Source organism: Chelonoidis abingdonii, chromosome 22, assembly GCF_003597395.2.
Source record: "Chelonoidis abingdonii isolate Lonesome George chromosome 22, CheloAbing_2.0, whole genome shotgun sequence".
Taxonomy (NCBI): domain Eukaryota; kingdom Metazoa; phylum Chordata; order Testudines; family Testudinidae; genus Chelonoidis; species Chelonoidis abingdonii.
The window spans coordinates 5147879-5164475 of record NC_133790.1 but is presented as its reverse complement, the minus strand read 5'-3'; the positions used below and the strand labels follow the sequence as shown (position 1 = coordinate 5164475).

At 45.1% G+C, this 16597-nt stretch overlaps 1 protein-coding gene across 1 annotated transcript in view; it reads left to right on the top strand.

Moving 5' to 3' along the window:
• The window catches only part of RPH3A (rabphilin 3A), a 116579-nt gene that overhangs the window by 38617 nt on the left and 61365 nt on the right, over nucleotides 1–16597 (top strand). Inside the window, exon 2 of the mRNA XM_075060132.1 lies at nucleotides 922–1017. Coding sequence (XP_074916233.1) covers nucleotides 941–1017 — 77 coding nt within the window. The 5' untranslated portion in view covers nucleotides 922–940. The remainder of the gene's footprint in view (nucleotides 1–921; nucleotides 1018–16597) is intronic.

The window sequence follows — 16597 nt, the reverse complement described above, 5'->3', positions numbered from 1 at the left end:
AAAAAAAAAAAAATAGCAAGAAGTTGACACCTCCAGGTTGTCACCCAGCGGCTTTTGAAACAGAAGAAGTTTTGAACAGGTTGAAATTGGAATGAGACGTTTTGATTTTATCAAAATGTTTTCATAGTCTCAAAATTATGTATTTTTATTTTTGAATTTCATTTCACAGGAAATTTCAGTTTCTTTCGCTTCCTTTCCACTTCAGAATGGAGAAATTCAAAATTACGGAATTTCTCATGAAATGGAAGAATCCAGTTCTCGCCTCTGTCTAGTGCAAAGTAGAATCATTAACGGGAGCTGGACGTGCTGTTCCTCACACACATAACTGTGAACGCTTCTGTTGCCCAGAAATACTGCCCCAGTTTAGAGCGTAGTGTTGGACTGTGAATGAAACTGATATTCCATCTCTTCCCCCTTCCTTTAACTTAGAACAAACTTAGCCAAAAATATTTTAACCATTTCCCCTCCTCATCTATTTTTTAAAATCAGAAACTCTTGAATTTTCCATCTCATGAGTGGCTGCACAGCCAAGGTGTAAACTATCATCTGAAACCTAAACTGTGCAAAGTGAATTCTCATGATGTTGTTACAGAGACCATTTAGAATGGGAATCATCCTATGTGAACACGGTCTCCAGTCATTTTTTCAGATTTATGGAAGAATTAACATTGCTGGGTTCATTTCAGTATGGCTTTACATTACATATTTGTGTGCCAAAGTGAGATTTATTGTGGATTAGAGTGTCAGAAAATGCATCAGCAATATCTAAATGTTCAGTGGGAAAATACCCTTTTTTTATTTTTATTCTTTTTAAAAAGACTCCCATGTGTGCATTTCCTGTAGCTTCTCTTAACTTGGCTGAGGAAGATGATCCAATATTTTATCTTACTGGTGACTTGCAAACTCTGTTTATTTTTCCAGATAACCTCAAGAGTCAGCCATGACAGACACGATGTTTGGCAACAGTACTGATCGGTGGATGTGTCCAAATGACAGGCCGATGTCCCTCAGAGCCAAGTAAGGGAATTCTTTGTGGCTAAAAAACGTATTGCTACAAAAATGTATTTGACATTTACATACAAAATTGGATTAATCAATGTAGATTCTGCTCTGTTACACCAGTGTAAATCCCAAGTAACTCCAACTGTGTTAATCCAGATTCATGTATTGTGTCTGTCACCTTGGTGTCAGTACTTTTTGAGATGGGTGATGTTATTCTGGGTTTACCATTGCAGTTGAGATAGGAAGCTGACACTGTGGCCTTGACCGTGCTGAATTGTCTGTGAAAATCTCCTACTAGTTCTATCAATGGAGGAAGCAGTAATGTAGACTGGATGCTGGTGCTTGTGCAAACGTGTCTCCTAATTTGTCGGCTCAGAACAGGAGTACCTCATGTGGTGGTTAAAATGCCTGTGCCTAGTCTGCATTGGCACTTTTACCACTGTCAGCACTGACGGAGCTGTGTGGATCACAACAATGGTATTTTCAAGAAATCCTCACACTTCAAGCATACCCTGCGTGTCTCCGGTGAACACGGGATTTAGATGCATCCAAACAGGTCTTGTGCTAGTGAATCCCTTTTTTGTTACCAGACCTTAATAAATAAAAAAATAACAATCAAGTCATTCAATTTGCTCTGGAATTAAATCCAAATAATTTAAATGAATGGATGTGTGATATATTCCTTATAAATATATCAGGGATTTGTGTTTATTTTCTAATGTTGAAACATCATAGACGTTCACAGAGCTCACTGTATTCTGTAGTGAGTTGAGCAGAAATTAAATTGTTTGCTGATCAAATCTCAGAGCCGTGTAAGTGACATTGTTCTACATACCTGATCTCTCACTCCCTCAGAAAAGGGAGCCATCTCTTTTTATAAAAGAAAAAGGTGAACTGGTGTTAATTATATCTTCCCCAAGCTAGGAGATCACATGAAACATTTCTTTCCAAAAAAGACTCTAGCCTGTTAGCCAGGTTGATTTGTAACTTCTAACCTTCAGCATTTTTTTTTTTTTTTTAAGTGTGGCGGGGGTGAGGGGGGCAGGAGGGAGGAGAGAGTTTATGATGGAAACACTGATTTGTATTAACCTACTGTGTTGGGAAAGTGAGCCTCGAAGATCAGTGTGAATGACTTGAATAATTTCTAGGACAGCATGTCATGCTAATTGTTTATGGAATGTTTATGCAGTCAAAATGATCGACTATTGCAAGGATGGAAAGATTTGCCGAGAGAAAACAGAAGTTAAAGGTTGATAAGACTTGATGACAGGACATTGGACCATGTCTGCATGGAAGCTGGATCTAAAGGTCCCCAGAGCTTTGGAGTATTTCGATTTCAGAGCTTGTTCAGAACCATACAGAGTTAAGGCCCTCTTGCATAGATTAGTGTCGGTGTTTGGAGCTGGGTCTGCATTTTCCTAAATTCAGGCCTGTTGGGTCCAGGATTTTACTTGGGACCTCTCTCTTTAGCAGTTACGACCTGTCCCTGTTCCTTCCCTCTCTGTGTTTGCTGCCATTGCTAAGGGCCATGGCCATCGTGTTCCAGTGCCTGAGATGCATTTGCCATTTCCTGTGCAGCGGGGTTTTTGGGGAAAGAAAGGAGACTTTGTAGCCTCTCCTGTATGTGTGTGTGTGCAGGCCCCAGATGACTCACGCCTGCTCTCATACTTGGGCTCAGCAGCCTGCTTCTCTGCATTGGGTTCTGGAGGAGTAATGGGAACAGTCTCGAGAGAGTTACAAACTGTCAGTTAGAATCACGGATGAAACAAGAAATGCTGTTACTGCTGCTAGAATGAGTTGTTATTGTTTTTCTCACCTAATTTTTATTCCCTCTCTTTTTTTGTATGCCTTCCTGCAGTGAAAAGGAACAGTAAGTATCCTGCTTGCTTCTTGATCTGTTGTATTTTGCTTGCACCCAGAGGCATTTTTATGGGCTTCAAAGGAAAGGCAAGATGTCATTACAAATAACAGCTTTCAAAAAAGTCATATTTTAAGCAACTTCAGGGAATTTTTCAAAAAGCTCCACAGCATCCCCAGATGTCTCTGCTTTGTCCCCTCACGCAGTAGTGCAATGCAACTGTATTGGGCATATGTACAAGCTGTAACATGTACATCTTGCATGCCAAGGCACTTTACAAATCTAAGAGCTAATAACTGCATTAAATAGCACAGGTAGAGAGAAATGAACTCGCAGAGGCCAGGGAGAAAAAGAGAGGTCTTCATCAGAGATTTGAAGAGAGGTGACAGGCCAGATCCCTGGCTGTGTATCCGTGTGGCTCCCGAGAAGTAAACAGACCTGACTGCCATTGATTTCTGTCGGCTGAAGACCTAGCCGGCAGCGTTGAGAGAGATACAGGGAAGCTGTTCCAGATGGTGGTGGTAGCTACAGAGAAGACTGGTTTTGCAGCCCCAATGGCAAACTTGCATGGCTGGCTGGAGGATGAGTGAAGAGAATTGCTTAAGCAAATTTTTAATCTTTTTTTTTTATTTTTATTTTATTTCCTGTCTTTGTATGAAAAATGATCTTGGCTTCTTGGCATTTGCGGTGAGATGTGCTGAACCTTCAGAACTGGAGGGAACCAGATTTATTCCCCTTCTCACACAATCTTGTAGTGTTTCCTGAGAGAGCACTCTTCTGACGGGAATCTCTGGCCAGCATTTCTGACCTAGCGGACTTGTGAAACTGAAAGAGCCCACCTCTCCTTTCACCTCTGTGTAAATCAGGAGCCGCTCCATAAAAGTCAGTGTAGATCCCCTTGCTCTACACTGGTACGAGATCTGCATCAGAACCATCCTCTCTTAATACACCCCAATCACTGCAAAAGTGCAAACACACCTAATTCAAATGCATCGAATTAGCTAGGATTCCACTTATAGAAATGAGCCTCTGTGGTGCCCTTAGAACAGAGAGAGACAGAAATGAAACGCCCTGTGAGTGGGTTATTATTTATTTAAAACAATTTGCCCCGCAGACTGTGGAGTTGAAGTTAATGCCGGGGCCGGACTGAAGATGCTTGTGCCAATGCAGCGGCGCTCACCCTTTGGGCGGTGCGGGGGCAGGCTGTCTCGGAGGCAGCGCTGTAAATGAATGACTGATATGGCTCACGCAGTCAAGCCTGGTGCACAATAATTTGACAGTGAACCCTCTACTTAATCATGTGGCGTTGGAGAAATATCAGTGGAGTCACTGTTGCGTTTGCAGGGGAATTGCAGTAGGAGCAGCCTCCAAGACATTTTTGCCACTGTATTGTCTCCCTGTTCCTATTGCTTTTCTCCTGTAAGATCTGAAGTAAAGCCCATCAAAGTCAGTGGAAAGATTCTCGTTGGATACAGTGGGCTTTGAATCAGTCCCTAACTAATTACAAGCCGTAATGTACTGTGGGGTAAGTTACCCTTTTTAATAACCTGCCACATTAATATCTGGGGCAATACGCCTTAGAACTTCTAAAAACAAGGCCCCTTCTCCTCCACGTTAGTGCAACGCTAAATTGCTGCTCAATCTGCCATTAATCAGATCTTGCTTTCCTTTAACGCAGGAGCCAGCCAAGGCAGTTGGACAACGAAGTAGAATGAAATGAACAGCAGACATTTACTACTTCTATCTGTGTAATGCACAGGATTCTACAGCCCATACATGAGACTAGGGAACATAGTGTCCAATTCAAATGTTGCAAGCAGTAGTAAGAAGGATTTGTGCTATATAGACATACAATATTTTGCTCCCTGGCATGCTGTCTTTGTTTGGAGCGCCAGCGGCTGCTATGTAGGGAGCATGAAATAATAGAAATGATTCCTGCTTGAAGCTGTTATGTTGCAGTCATCTATATATAAGAATCGGTTTAAGTCAGTAGATGTGTATCTGAAAGACAAATTGTAAATCACTGTTGCCTTTGAGTTGGAGACTTAACCTACATGCAGCCTTTGACTACTTGAAATGGTTCTATTTTCCTAACCTTGACATGGCAAATTCTCCTAGGGAGCTACTACGTTGTTCATGGCTAGGAATCTGGATGCTCAGAAATTCAGGGTGTTTTTTTTTTTTTTTTTTTTTTTTTTTTTTTTTTGGGCACATGCAGGTCAGAAAGTGGCATCCAGCTCCCACATTGGGTGCGAGACTTAAACTTTTTTTGTATAAAAGAGTCCTTGTACCGCACAGCAAAGGGACGGGCTTGAGCCGAAACCCAGGATCTGAATCCTTTGTAATTTTGTAGTTGATTATAAGCTCTTCCCAAAGGTTGGGGGTGGGAGTGTGTCAAATATTGAGTGTGCAAAATTTTGTGCCCCGCCCTTCTCTAGAGCCGCTCCCGACGCTCCCTACCCCCCCCCCGCAGCCGCACTCAATTATCACTGGCGCTGGAACAGGGGAGCTGGGGTGGGGGGGGGGTAAAGGTTCCAGCTAGGGAGTGGGCTGCTAGGGTGGGCCTGTGGAAGAGGGATTCTGGGGTGCGGAAGGGGCTTGGGGCCAGGACGTTTCGAGTGCGGGGAATGCTGGGAATGAGGAGTTGGGGTGAAGGATGGGGCTTCCGCTGAGAGGGTGCAGCTGAAGGGTTTGAAGTAATGGGAGGGGGCTCTGGCTGGGGCAGCGGGGTTGGGGTGCAGGAGGGAGATGTGGACTCTGGGGTGGGGCAGAGATGAGGGGTTTGGGGTGCAAGAAGAGCTCTGGACTGGGGCAGGGGGAGGGGGTGCGGGCTCTAGGAGGGGGTTGGGGTGCAGGCTCTGGATGGCGCAAACTTCAGGTGGCTCCTGGAAGCGGCAGTATGACCCTCCAGGCGGCTCCTAGGCAGAGGGGCCAGGCGGCTGTTTGGTTTGTGGTACGTGCTTCCCTTGCCCGCAGATGCCGAACTTGCAGCTCCCATTGGCCATGGCTTCCGGCCAATGGGAGCTGCAGAGCAGTAGATCAGGGTGGGGGCAACATGCGGAGTCTCCTGGCCCCTCCACCGTAGGGCTGCCTGAAGAGACATATCGCCTCTTCTGGGAGCCGCATGGAGCCAGGGCAGGCATGGAGCCTGCCTTAGCCCCCTGCGCCACTGACTGGACTTTAACGGCCTGGTCAGCAGTGCTGACTGGAGCAGCCAGGGTCCCATTCCGGTCAAAAACCGGACGCCTGGCAACCCTAGCTGAAGGCAAGAAGTAAGAGTTACTGTGCCATTCTTTTTTCCTGGCAAGCCGTTGGTGTTCTCAAGGGCAGTCAGTTTATATTTATTTTCCTCTGCCAATGGCGCTTGTAAATCCCATAGCTTTATCCTGTCATTCCAGATATAAGGAGATGAGCTTGCCTTGATTTGCCAGGTACTTCAGCAGCACGTGTGCAGAGTTTGTGTAAATGATGTCCCTCCCTCCACCCCCCTCCGCCAATACCTTTCTTTCAGGATTCGCGAGTGCATAATCTGATGTGTTTCTCACAGGGGCCTTAGCTATTCTGTTGAATAGTGCAGAAGGAGAAAAATGTGTTCTGAGGACCACAGGATTGAAAATCCCCCCGAGTCTTAGAAACTATGGTTGGACTCCATCACGGGGCCTTTGTTGGGAGTTCTGTTTTATTAATGAAGAAGTTCAGTGGAATATTTAGTGCGTCATTGAAGAGTGCATAAAATAAAGACTAAAAAAGAAGCCTGCGTTCTGTATTGATTGGAAAAGAAATGCTCAACAGAACTTGGCAGCTAATGCAACACCAGTATGCTTATGTGTTGGCCTCACAAACCGAGAGTACGTGGCAGCTCAGGAAGATTTATGGAAATAGTTGCTGATGAACTGCAAAATGTCTATCATGGCTTTGCTTCTGGGCTGGACTAGGAAGAGTATGTTACTGTGTTCTTCTTGCATTATAAATTCATAGAAGTCTGTCTCCCCCACTCTCCCCTTATGCACCGTACAGAATGTCGGCAGCTGCTCATTCTGCCTCTGTTGGCACGGAGGGTGTGAGCAATTTTTATTGCTGCTGCAGCTACCTCGCAATCTGCTCTGGGTTGTCATCCCCCTAGACTGCAGGCAGCTCAGCTGAGCAATCCTGCTGCTCTTGCCTTCCATAATTGAATGGGACAGGGAGAGTTATTTGAAGTCTTAACGCTGAGACAAGGGCTTGATTGGATGCTGTGGCTGTGTGATAAGAGACACTAACCATTTCGTGGAGATTTGCACCAGTGAGACCCTGCTGACAGGGTCTGGAAGGAGCAGGAAATCTAGAAGGTTGCCAAAGAGATGGGTGGAGCCCAAATTCTGGCTCTGAATCCCTCCAAATGTTGACATGATCTGGCCCTTCTTTGTAATGTACTGAACCATCCCCCTGATCCAGATCCAGATCCCCTTGGAATTTGGGGCTGTTCAGATCCTGATCCAAACATGGTAAGTTTCCTCTAGAGACGGACCCAAGCTTTCAACTCCCATCGCAGTGGAAAAATAAATCGCTTCCGATACATGGCTGTTAGCCACAGTGCTCTGGGCTCTATGCAGGCCGGCTGGCTGCAGGGTGAAGTCTGAGGCACTGCTTCTTTGACCTATAGAGCCTTATCGGTGTCTACTCTGCAGTTAAACACCCATGGTTGGCCTGGGTCAGCTGACTCAAACTCGAGGGCCTCAGGGTGAGGGGCTGTAAAAGTTGTGTGTAAATGTTCAGCCTTGGGCTGGACCCTGTGTGCTAGTACCTCACAAGGGGGAGAGTCCCAGAAACTGGGCTGCAGCCTGATCCCAAACATCTCTATGGAAATTTTAAGCCCCGCAGCCTGAGTCAGCTGACCCAGGCCATCCATGGCCATGCAATGGGTCCTTTATTCCAGCGTAGATGTACCCGTAGCAGCTTGGGGCCTGTCTGCCTGAGAAGATGGCCTTTTCCTGTGCTCTACCACCACAGGGAGAGCCAGCCAAATTATTTTGTTTTTATGGAATAGTTTTCCATTAGAAAATGCTGGTTAGTCAAAATCAAAATGTTTTGTAGGAATGTGTTAATTTCAACTGGAAGTAGTCTAAACGAACTGTTACACCTCTCTCATTTCAGTCATGTTTCATTTTGTTTGGATTTTTACATTCTAAACTAATAATTGTATAACGCTCTGACTTTATTGGAATGAAACTTTTGAACTTATCAAAGGTCAAATCCCAAATGGGAGGTGTTTTGGGAATTTTTGTTCCACTGGAAATATCAAAAATTTCAGTTTTTCATTCCGATTCAGCTTGGAAAGAATCAAAGATGTCAGAACTTCCCATGGAACAGATGTTCTGGGGTGCGGCTAACCCTAGCTGTAGCCATGGTCAGTAGAAGTGCTTGAGTAGGGTCCCAGCGGTCTAACGGGGAGGAAGCAGCTGCCAAAGTATTGTCTTTAAGAGCCTCTGAATGTGGGTTCGCCTCTTGCCCCTTGATTTGAAATAGCCCGCGGCTGTTGCCTTCCACAGTGTGCTGCAAAGTGCACCTCTTTCCCCAGGGCTGTGGAGAAGGAGGGGTGCACTGATGGTTGCTGTTTGAGTGCTTTTCGGATGTTTAATAGATTTCAGTTTTGCTTGTGCTGCAGTGATGGCAAAAGCATTTGCAGCCCTGGCTAGGTGCTCTCTGTTCTCCATGTCTCATATAAACTACTCCTGGGGGAATTATGTGGCACTGTGCATGCTCAGAATTCATGTCCCCTGCAGGTTTCTTTGCTTCCCCACAGAAAAATGACTTTCTGTCAGAGAAGATGCAAGAGCAGTCACACACCACTCCCTAGCTGTGCAGGTACATCATTTCAGGCATCTGGAGCAGCCATCGGAGAGGTAAATCACTGCAGGCACGCCCCAGCCAGTGGCTCCTTCCTCTTCCCCTGCAAGGGGTGGCTAGGGCTGTGTCAGACCCTCCCCCAGCTGCAGGAAGCTCAGCATGCTCCCCTGCTTCCTGCCCCCATTGCTCCTCAGCTGTCAAGGGGAGGGGTCACTGTACGGGGAGCTGCTCCCCCATCTGCCCAACCACCATGCATCCGGACCTCCCATACTCACACCCCCCAACCAAGCCTCACCCTGTACACCCAAAACCCGTAGCCCTCCATACCTGAACACTACACCACTGAACCTCAACCCCTGCATCTGGAGCCCCCCGCACCCAGACCCCCTGCCTCTGGATCCCCACCCCTGTACCCAGACCATCCCCATTGAGCTTCATGCACTCAAACCCCCACCCTGGTGAGCCCCACACCCCTGCACCACCCTGAGCCCCCACATCCAGACCCCCAGGTCACTGACCCTCAATTAGCTACACCTAGACCCCCACCCCACCAAGCCCCATACCTCCAGCACCCCGACCCTTCTGCTGAGCCCCAACCACTTTCACCTGGAAGCTCCTGCAGAGTCCCACTGCTCCTGCACCTGGAACCCCTCCCTCCGACAAGCCTCTGTGCATCCAGATCTGAGACCCTCCACGCTTGGATCCTGCCTGATTGAGCCTGGTGCAGAGGGGCAGGGCCCCAGGGTGTTTCTGGGACAGGTCCAGGCCTTGTGCTGTGTCAAATGCAACCTCATCACTGAGTCCGTGTCCTTAGGATCGGTGATGGGGAGACTGCAGCGTGGTCTCCCCCCCCTTTGTGCACTGCCATGCTGGAGCTTCTGCATTTACTTATTGACCAATAAAACTTGCAGAATTTTTTAAAAATATTGTGCACAACATTTTCTATTTTTTTTTGGCGCAGAATTTTTAATGTGTTGGCACAGAATGCCCTCAGGAGTAGTAACCCTAAATAAATAAAGAGTAGCTAGTTTGACTGAGTGGTTTGCCAGCAGCAGCACCATGCCCTTCAGTGCAAGAACCCATCAGCAACCTGTTTTCCACTGGCAGTCAGTACAGGTGTGTTCTGTACCAAACGTGCTGAGCAGGCCCTGAGACTGAATTCAGCCTTGGTTATCTTGCTACCTGAGCTGTGCACCTCCTGTTGATTGCACTTGGGCGTTGGGGATGGGTAGTATTCGCACTGTGCCCATCAGCCTTCAAGTCTGTCCTCCCAACTGGAGGATAACGTGCAGCGTAGGTCTCTAATGGGGTGTTAAAGTTCTGTAGGATCATTCAGGACATCTTGTGGATTATTCACTCTCCATTAAGTGGTCGAATAGGACCATCACTTTAACTGACTAGTTGGCTGAGAAACCTGAAGCAAGATGCATCCATGTGCTTACAATACATGGTTTTATAATAGGGTTTGAAATTCAACCTAGGCAGTGGAATGTTTAATAAAATGTTGACAGTTGTTTTCCTTGTAGACCTTTCCTCCCGCCCACCCCCAACACAGAGATGAATCTGTGCTTGTTTATTTTGCAAACAGTGAAGCAGCTTGCCTAGGAAATTGCTGTGCAGAAAGGGAATATAATTGTAATCTCGCCTGATGCGATACCAGCATGTGAACTGGGAACTAACTTCTGATCTTAACCTCTCTCTTAAACATCCTTTTACACCCATCATTAGCAATTTTAGTGGTTAGTTAGCTCTTTCTGCGCAGAACATTAACATACAGAACTAACATGGTAGTCAAAAAGTTTACAAATAGGGTGACCAGACAGCAAATGTGAAAAATCAGGACAGGGGTGGGGGTAATAAGAGAAAGACCTATATAAGAGAGAGACTCCAAAATCGGGACTGTCCCTATAAAATCAGGACATCTGTCACCCTATTTACAAACTACAATCACTTGGAAACACTTTTTGTTTCAAATGGGATGTTTTGAAATGTTAAGGATAACAATTAAGATAAATCTAAACATAATGAAATGTTTTGTGTGCAGGGATTGTATCTGACAAGAGAAGGAGGCCATTGTGTTGTTGCACAGTCTAACTGACAAACAAGGGAAAGAATATTGTATAAAATGTAACTGGATCTTTTGCTTAACTTGAAATTATGGAAATAGTTTAGGAAAGGAAATTGCTTTTCTCTGTATGAAACAGGCCTCCTAATTGTTTCCCTCTTTGCAAGTGTTAATCCTTACTGGCAATAAATTACTTGTCACTACACCCCTGTTTAAATTTATTTTTTGTGATCTGCAAATTGCAATAGAAGGACCTGCTAATCTAAAAATGGGACCTTCTGAAAACACCTTCAGGCAGCGTTTGGAAGGCAAAGATCTATTTGCATGATGTCAGCGCAGCCTGAAATAAATTCAGCACGAAGAACTTATTACAAAGCCCAGATTAAATAACTGGGGGCCTCTGAGTGTGGCACAGCTTCTGTCCATCCATGTCTTTCACAGACAAATGCCAAACCCTGATGCATTTACTCTGTGTTTCCATGGTGGGAATCGGTGTTGCCAAATCTGATTAGTCTCTCATGATTAACCCAACTCTGGCCCCTACTGTAGGTCTTTGCATGATGTTCAGGAAGCAAAATTGGGAGTGGGGAGGGCACTCCATCCCCAGATCAGTCTCCTGTAATCTGGGGGAAGGTGCTCTAAACTGCAGGCTCAGAGTTCTTGCCCCAGATCTTCTGCTGATTGCTCTTTAATATTTCTGTGCCCTTCACAACCCTCATTATTAGCTGAGGTCTCCTACTGTGACGTTGGAGGCTAATTAGCATTCACCCATTTCACAGGTAACATAACTTAGGAGTTGCACAAGCTCACATCAGGAAGAGCTGGGACAGGAACCCCTGTCTCTAATATAACAGACACATTAGCGCGCAGATTGTGTAGTAGCTTTGTGTGTTGGAGTGGCCATCACTAAGAGTGGTTGCTGATTGGTTGGAGTTTGTTGGAGGCGGGATTCTGGAGCTATAAAGCTTACCCTGGCTTTGGAAGAGTCCATTTGGCCGGGGAGCATGGGCTGAGCTGGGGCTAGTCAGATCTAGTCAGCCTGGGACTGGAGTGAGTTTGGAATAAATACATGTATCACCAGCTGGGAAAGATTTTTGACAAAGGCTTGCTGTAACTCTGGCGGGTGTTTACGTTAGCTGGGAGCTATGAAGTTGCTATGGGAATCTTTGTAACTGAAGTTATTTCCTGTGGGACCTAACATTAAAAGAAGTCTACCACTTCCTCCCCCAATATGTTTAAAGCTCTTGGGTCTCTTTCTGTCTCTTTCCTCTTCACGGTATCGGAGTCTTCCCTCCATAGCTCTCACGCATTAGATCACCGTGTGGGATATGGAGGAGGAAGTGTGCAACAATTCGTCACAGTGCTGCCCTCCCGTCCACGCTTGGTACAAATAGCAGCAAACAGGATTCACTTTATACATAAGCAGGACAGCGAGTTGAATTCCACATACTCACTCCAGAGATGTTGCAAGAATCCCATGTGCATCAGCCAAAGAGTTTTTTCTGTATTTTAAAAGCCTGTGCACTGGTGTGTGTGTGTGAGGATTTTTGTTTTAAGTTGTTCACTTTTTGTTTAACAGCTGTCAGAAACAGCAGGGAAACTTGGTCTGATTTAACGTGGAACATCACATTACAATTGGTGCTTTCAGTCTATTGTTGTATCAGAGGGGTAGCCATGTTAGTCTGGATCTGTAAAAGCAGTAAAGAATCCTGTGGCACCTTATAGACTAACAGACATTTTGGAGCATGAGCTTTTGTGGGTGAATACAGCATCTGACGAAGTGGGTATTCACCTACGAAAGCTCATGCTCCAAAATGTCTGTTAGTCTAGAAGGTGCCACAGGATTCTTTGCTGCTTTTACAGTCTATCATTGGTGCCTTCAGTCTCTCTGGTGATGGAGAATTAAGCGTAATGAGTTAGGCCCTTATGCATGTGCTTAATTTAAAGTCCCATTGATTTCAGTGGGACTATTAACTTGCTGGAAGGTAAGTATGTGGTAAGTGTTTGCAGGATCAGGGCATCTGTCACTAAAGGGCCAGCTTTTCAAAGGTATATAGGTGCCAAAATATGCAGGTAGATGCCTAGGATGACTCTTCCCAACAGATTTCAATGAGAGTTGGGTTTCTAACTGCTTAGATGCTTTTGAACATCCCAGTAGGCGCCTAGCTGCATCTTCTGGTGCTTAGAGACCTTTGAAAATCTGACTCTAAGACCCTGATCTTTCCAGTTGTTCTGTGCATGCAGATTCCTGTGCCTGTGTGCGGAGCTGCTTGACTTGGTGCGTTTGGACCCAGCCTGTAGCTCAACAGTGGGACGTGTGTTTTTCAGAAGTTCCTTCCATGACTAGGACAAATGGCTCATCTCTGAGGGCAGGACCTTCAGAGCAAAGTGCCACAGAGTGTAACAGAGAATGGGAGCCTTTTCATAGACTTTTCAGTCCCATTTGGACAACTCTAAACCAGGGCGCTAAGTCGCTATTCATTTCTGTAGGTTTTGAGAGTAATTTCTACAGGATCCTAATGGTTTGATTGTGCAATTTTCAAATGTGCCGAAGTCCCCTTGAAAGTGACTGAAAATGTTGCCCTTCTTTCCTCCCCATTCCATTCTACAGGATTTTTAAGCCTTTAGAATCCTGAGTCCCTCCATCTCATTACATTCCTATGCTGTGGGAATGGGCTGAATTGCTCAGGATATCTTTTGGTGGCGTGATGCTGTTATAAATAAATGAACAACCCCATTTTATGCCTAAAGATTCTGGAATGGAGAGAAATGGGGACTAGCTAACTTCATAGTATATTTAGCAAATCATCCTGCAAATCAGAGGAGGAATTCTGCAGCCATGTCTTCTGGCTGGGAAGTTATTGAGCTTTCGGAGCTGGGGAAGAGAACGTTTAGAGGAAGTGGGTTTAGTTATAATAGTAATTTTACATTTACTGTTTTGGAAGTGTTTCAGCAGATGAATGTCAAACTCCTCTGGAATCAACAAAAGAGAAGTAAATGAGAGTTCGTATCTCTAAGGAGTTGACCCTAAGCCTAGATTTTGATCCTTCGGTGAATTTCAGACAGAGCTCTAGTGTTCTTTTCAAGGTAGCTTTTCCGCCAAGGTAAATGTGTTACCTAGGGCTGTGTAGTCATGTATGATGGGATAAACATTCAAAGCAGTGCACAGGTTAGCTGGGACATGCTACCAAGCATGGGATTACAGCTGGCTAGAGGATGACAACTCTATTTCGCAGCAACTTCTGAGGTTTCTGACTTGGTTTTGTTTTCACTGCAATGCAGAACAAAAACAATTTGTGTGTGAGTGCCTCATTCATGTCTGTGCTCCAGTTAATTCAGAGCAGAGTTTTTTCATCCAGATCACTCTGATTCAGACAGAGCAGGGTTATGAATTGGAATCTCTCAGCACCTCTTCTTTCAACCAAAAAACTTTTCTGCTGATGAGGCCATCACTGAAACATTTCCAGCTCCGAGGAAATTGCATATTTTGACAAAATTTCATTTAATCAAAAATGTTCCGGCCCTACAGACTCATGTTATATAGAGCAATAACCCCCATATTAGCAAGCTGCAAACAGAGAGTGCTGTCTTCTTCCTCCCTTGAACTATGTTAGATCTATGGGGATGCATTTTTCCGAGGTTGTACTTGGATATTATAGTTGTGTGACTCCTACACTTTCAGAATAAACAAGCTTCTCTTGCAATTAGGGTGTGTAGTTCAAAGGCCCAGATTTTTGAAGGTGTTGAGACATTGCTGTGCTCAGCATCGCAATGCCTAACTGATGTAGGAGTCTTAAAATCTCATTTCCTAAAGGGATTTAGGCACTTATGAGATTTTTAGACTCCTACATTAATTGACATTGCTGCACTTAGCATTGCAATGCCTTAAATCTGGGCCTGAACACCTTGTGGGGGGCCGCTGAGCGCTTTCAACTCCTGAGCCATGTCTACATGAGGGAAATGTTCTAAAAATGTCCCTAGTGTAGACAAGACTGCTGGGGGAACTCAGTTCATTGCAGGATTGGGCTTGCAGCCTTTTAGATATGCTGGTTGTCAACTATCTGTGACCCACAGAAGATTTTGCTAGCTCATTAGTGTAGAGGATGGGCAGTGTCTTCTCAGAGATTCATCTCTGTGAGGACTGATACTTGACTGAAAAGGTCACATACTGTGCTAGGTGGCTGATTGGATTTCAGGAGGAAAAGAGTGGCTTTATGCAGAGCTTATCACTTAATATTGAAGTCTGATGCTGGAAGTGTCAAGGAAGCATTGCATACCAGTCTTGTGACGGGATGTTTTATTTATTTTTGATTGAGCTGGTCACTGAACATATCCCCCTACTTTCCTTCCCCTGTACAATCTTCCCAGTGGGACCAAGGTGAACTGAAAGCAACATCAGAAAACGAACCACTATGAAATGGATTTTCATTTCAGAACAGCAGGTTCGGTTTGTCAAACCAATTTTATTCTCCAGAGATTTCCTTCCACATCACGATACAAAGACAGAGGGGCGTATGGGAGGGAACCTTCAAAATTGCCTCTCCCTATTTGTCAGTTGTGTCCATTGTGCCAGGGGAACTGGGTTTGGAGAAGCAAAACGAAGATTATCCCAGGGATGTTTATATACATTTCAAATTTAAAAAAAAATTGTGGGGGGAGAAAGAGAGAAAGGAAGAGGACAGTCATTTTGTGTCTGCATGCAATGGTATAGATTGACTAGCTAAAGCAGGATGAAATTAGGCAGATACGCCTCTCACCTTCTAATGAGATCCTAGGCAATTAGTCGTTTCAAATAATGCCTATCATTTTGTTAACGATGTCTGGACTTGGGTCAGCAAATCAGAATGTGCAATTCCTGTATAGATGCATACAAAATGGGAATGGGTTAATGGCTAGTTCTTCACAAAGCCTGAATTCTGGTAAAGAACCAAGGAAAGTCTACATCTCATGATCAAGGTAGTCTCGTTTTAGTTAATGCATCCAGCTGCTTTAACCCATCATATTGGGAGCTCTGCTTTCCATTAGGTTCCTCCTGCAAAAACAGTGTGAGAGAACCTAGTAGAGGAGCCATATCTTCTAGAATCATAAACTATCAGGGTTGGAAGGGACCTCAGGAGGTCATCTAGTCCAATTCGCTGCTCAAAGCAGGACCAATCCCCAGACAGATTTTTGTCCCGTCCTCTCAAGAACCCTGGGTTTAGTAAGCCAGTGCTCAAACCACTGAGCTATCCCTTCCCCTCCCTCTTAATAAGTATCTGTTTGGTGCCTGTTCTAAGCAGAAACGGGAGTTGTAGATAATTTCATGGAGACTTTGCAGAAACACAGTCCGTCTCCAAATGGGATAATAGGACTTGTCATATTTTTGGTGTCCCTATTGTGAGCAGTGTCACTGGAATCGAGTAAGCAGCAAAGGATGTATTGGGGAAAGAATTTAGCTAAGAAAATGCTCAGAGCTGGGTAACAGGATCTCAGCTCTTCTACGCGGGTGGTGTTCTCACCAGTTTTCTTACAGCTTGGACAATCGGTGCTGTCTGCAGAAGAGACCTATCTTTCCTCTATAGAGCCTTCATGCTGTGGTGGTCAAAGCATTACCAGTGTGTGGAAAAGTGGAGGATTGGAGAGGGAGGGAGAGGAGTTTAAGTGGGGAAACAGCTTCCCGTCTCTCATTTCAAATGTCAACAGCCAATTTCACAGCTGCTGATACAATTTCCAGGGTGGAAGTTATAGATGCTGATGGCTAATGCGGTGACTGATGGCTGGTAGACTGTAAGGTGGCACTCAGTGAATTTTGACAAGGGTTTTTTCCCATGCATGGAGATTCAACAAGTGGTTAAAACCTATAAATG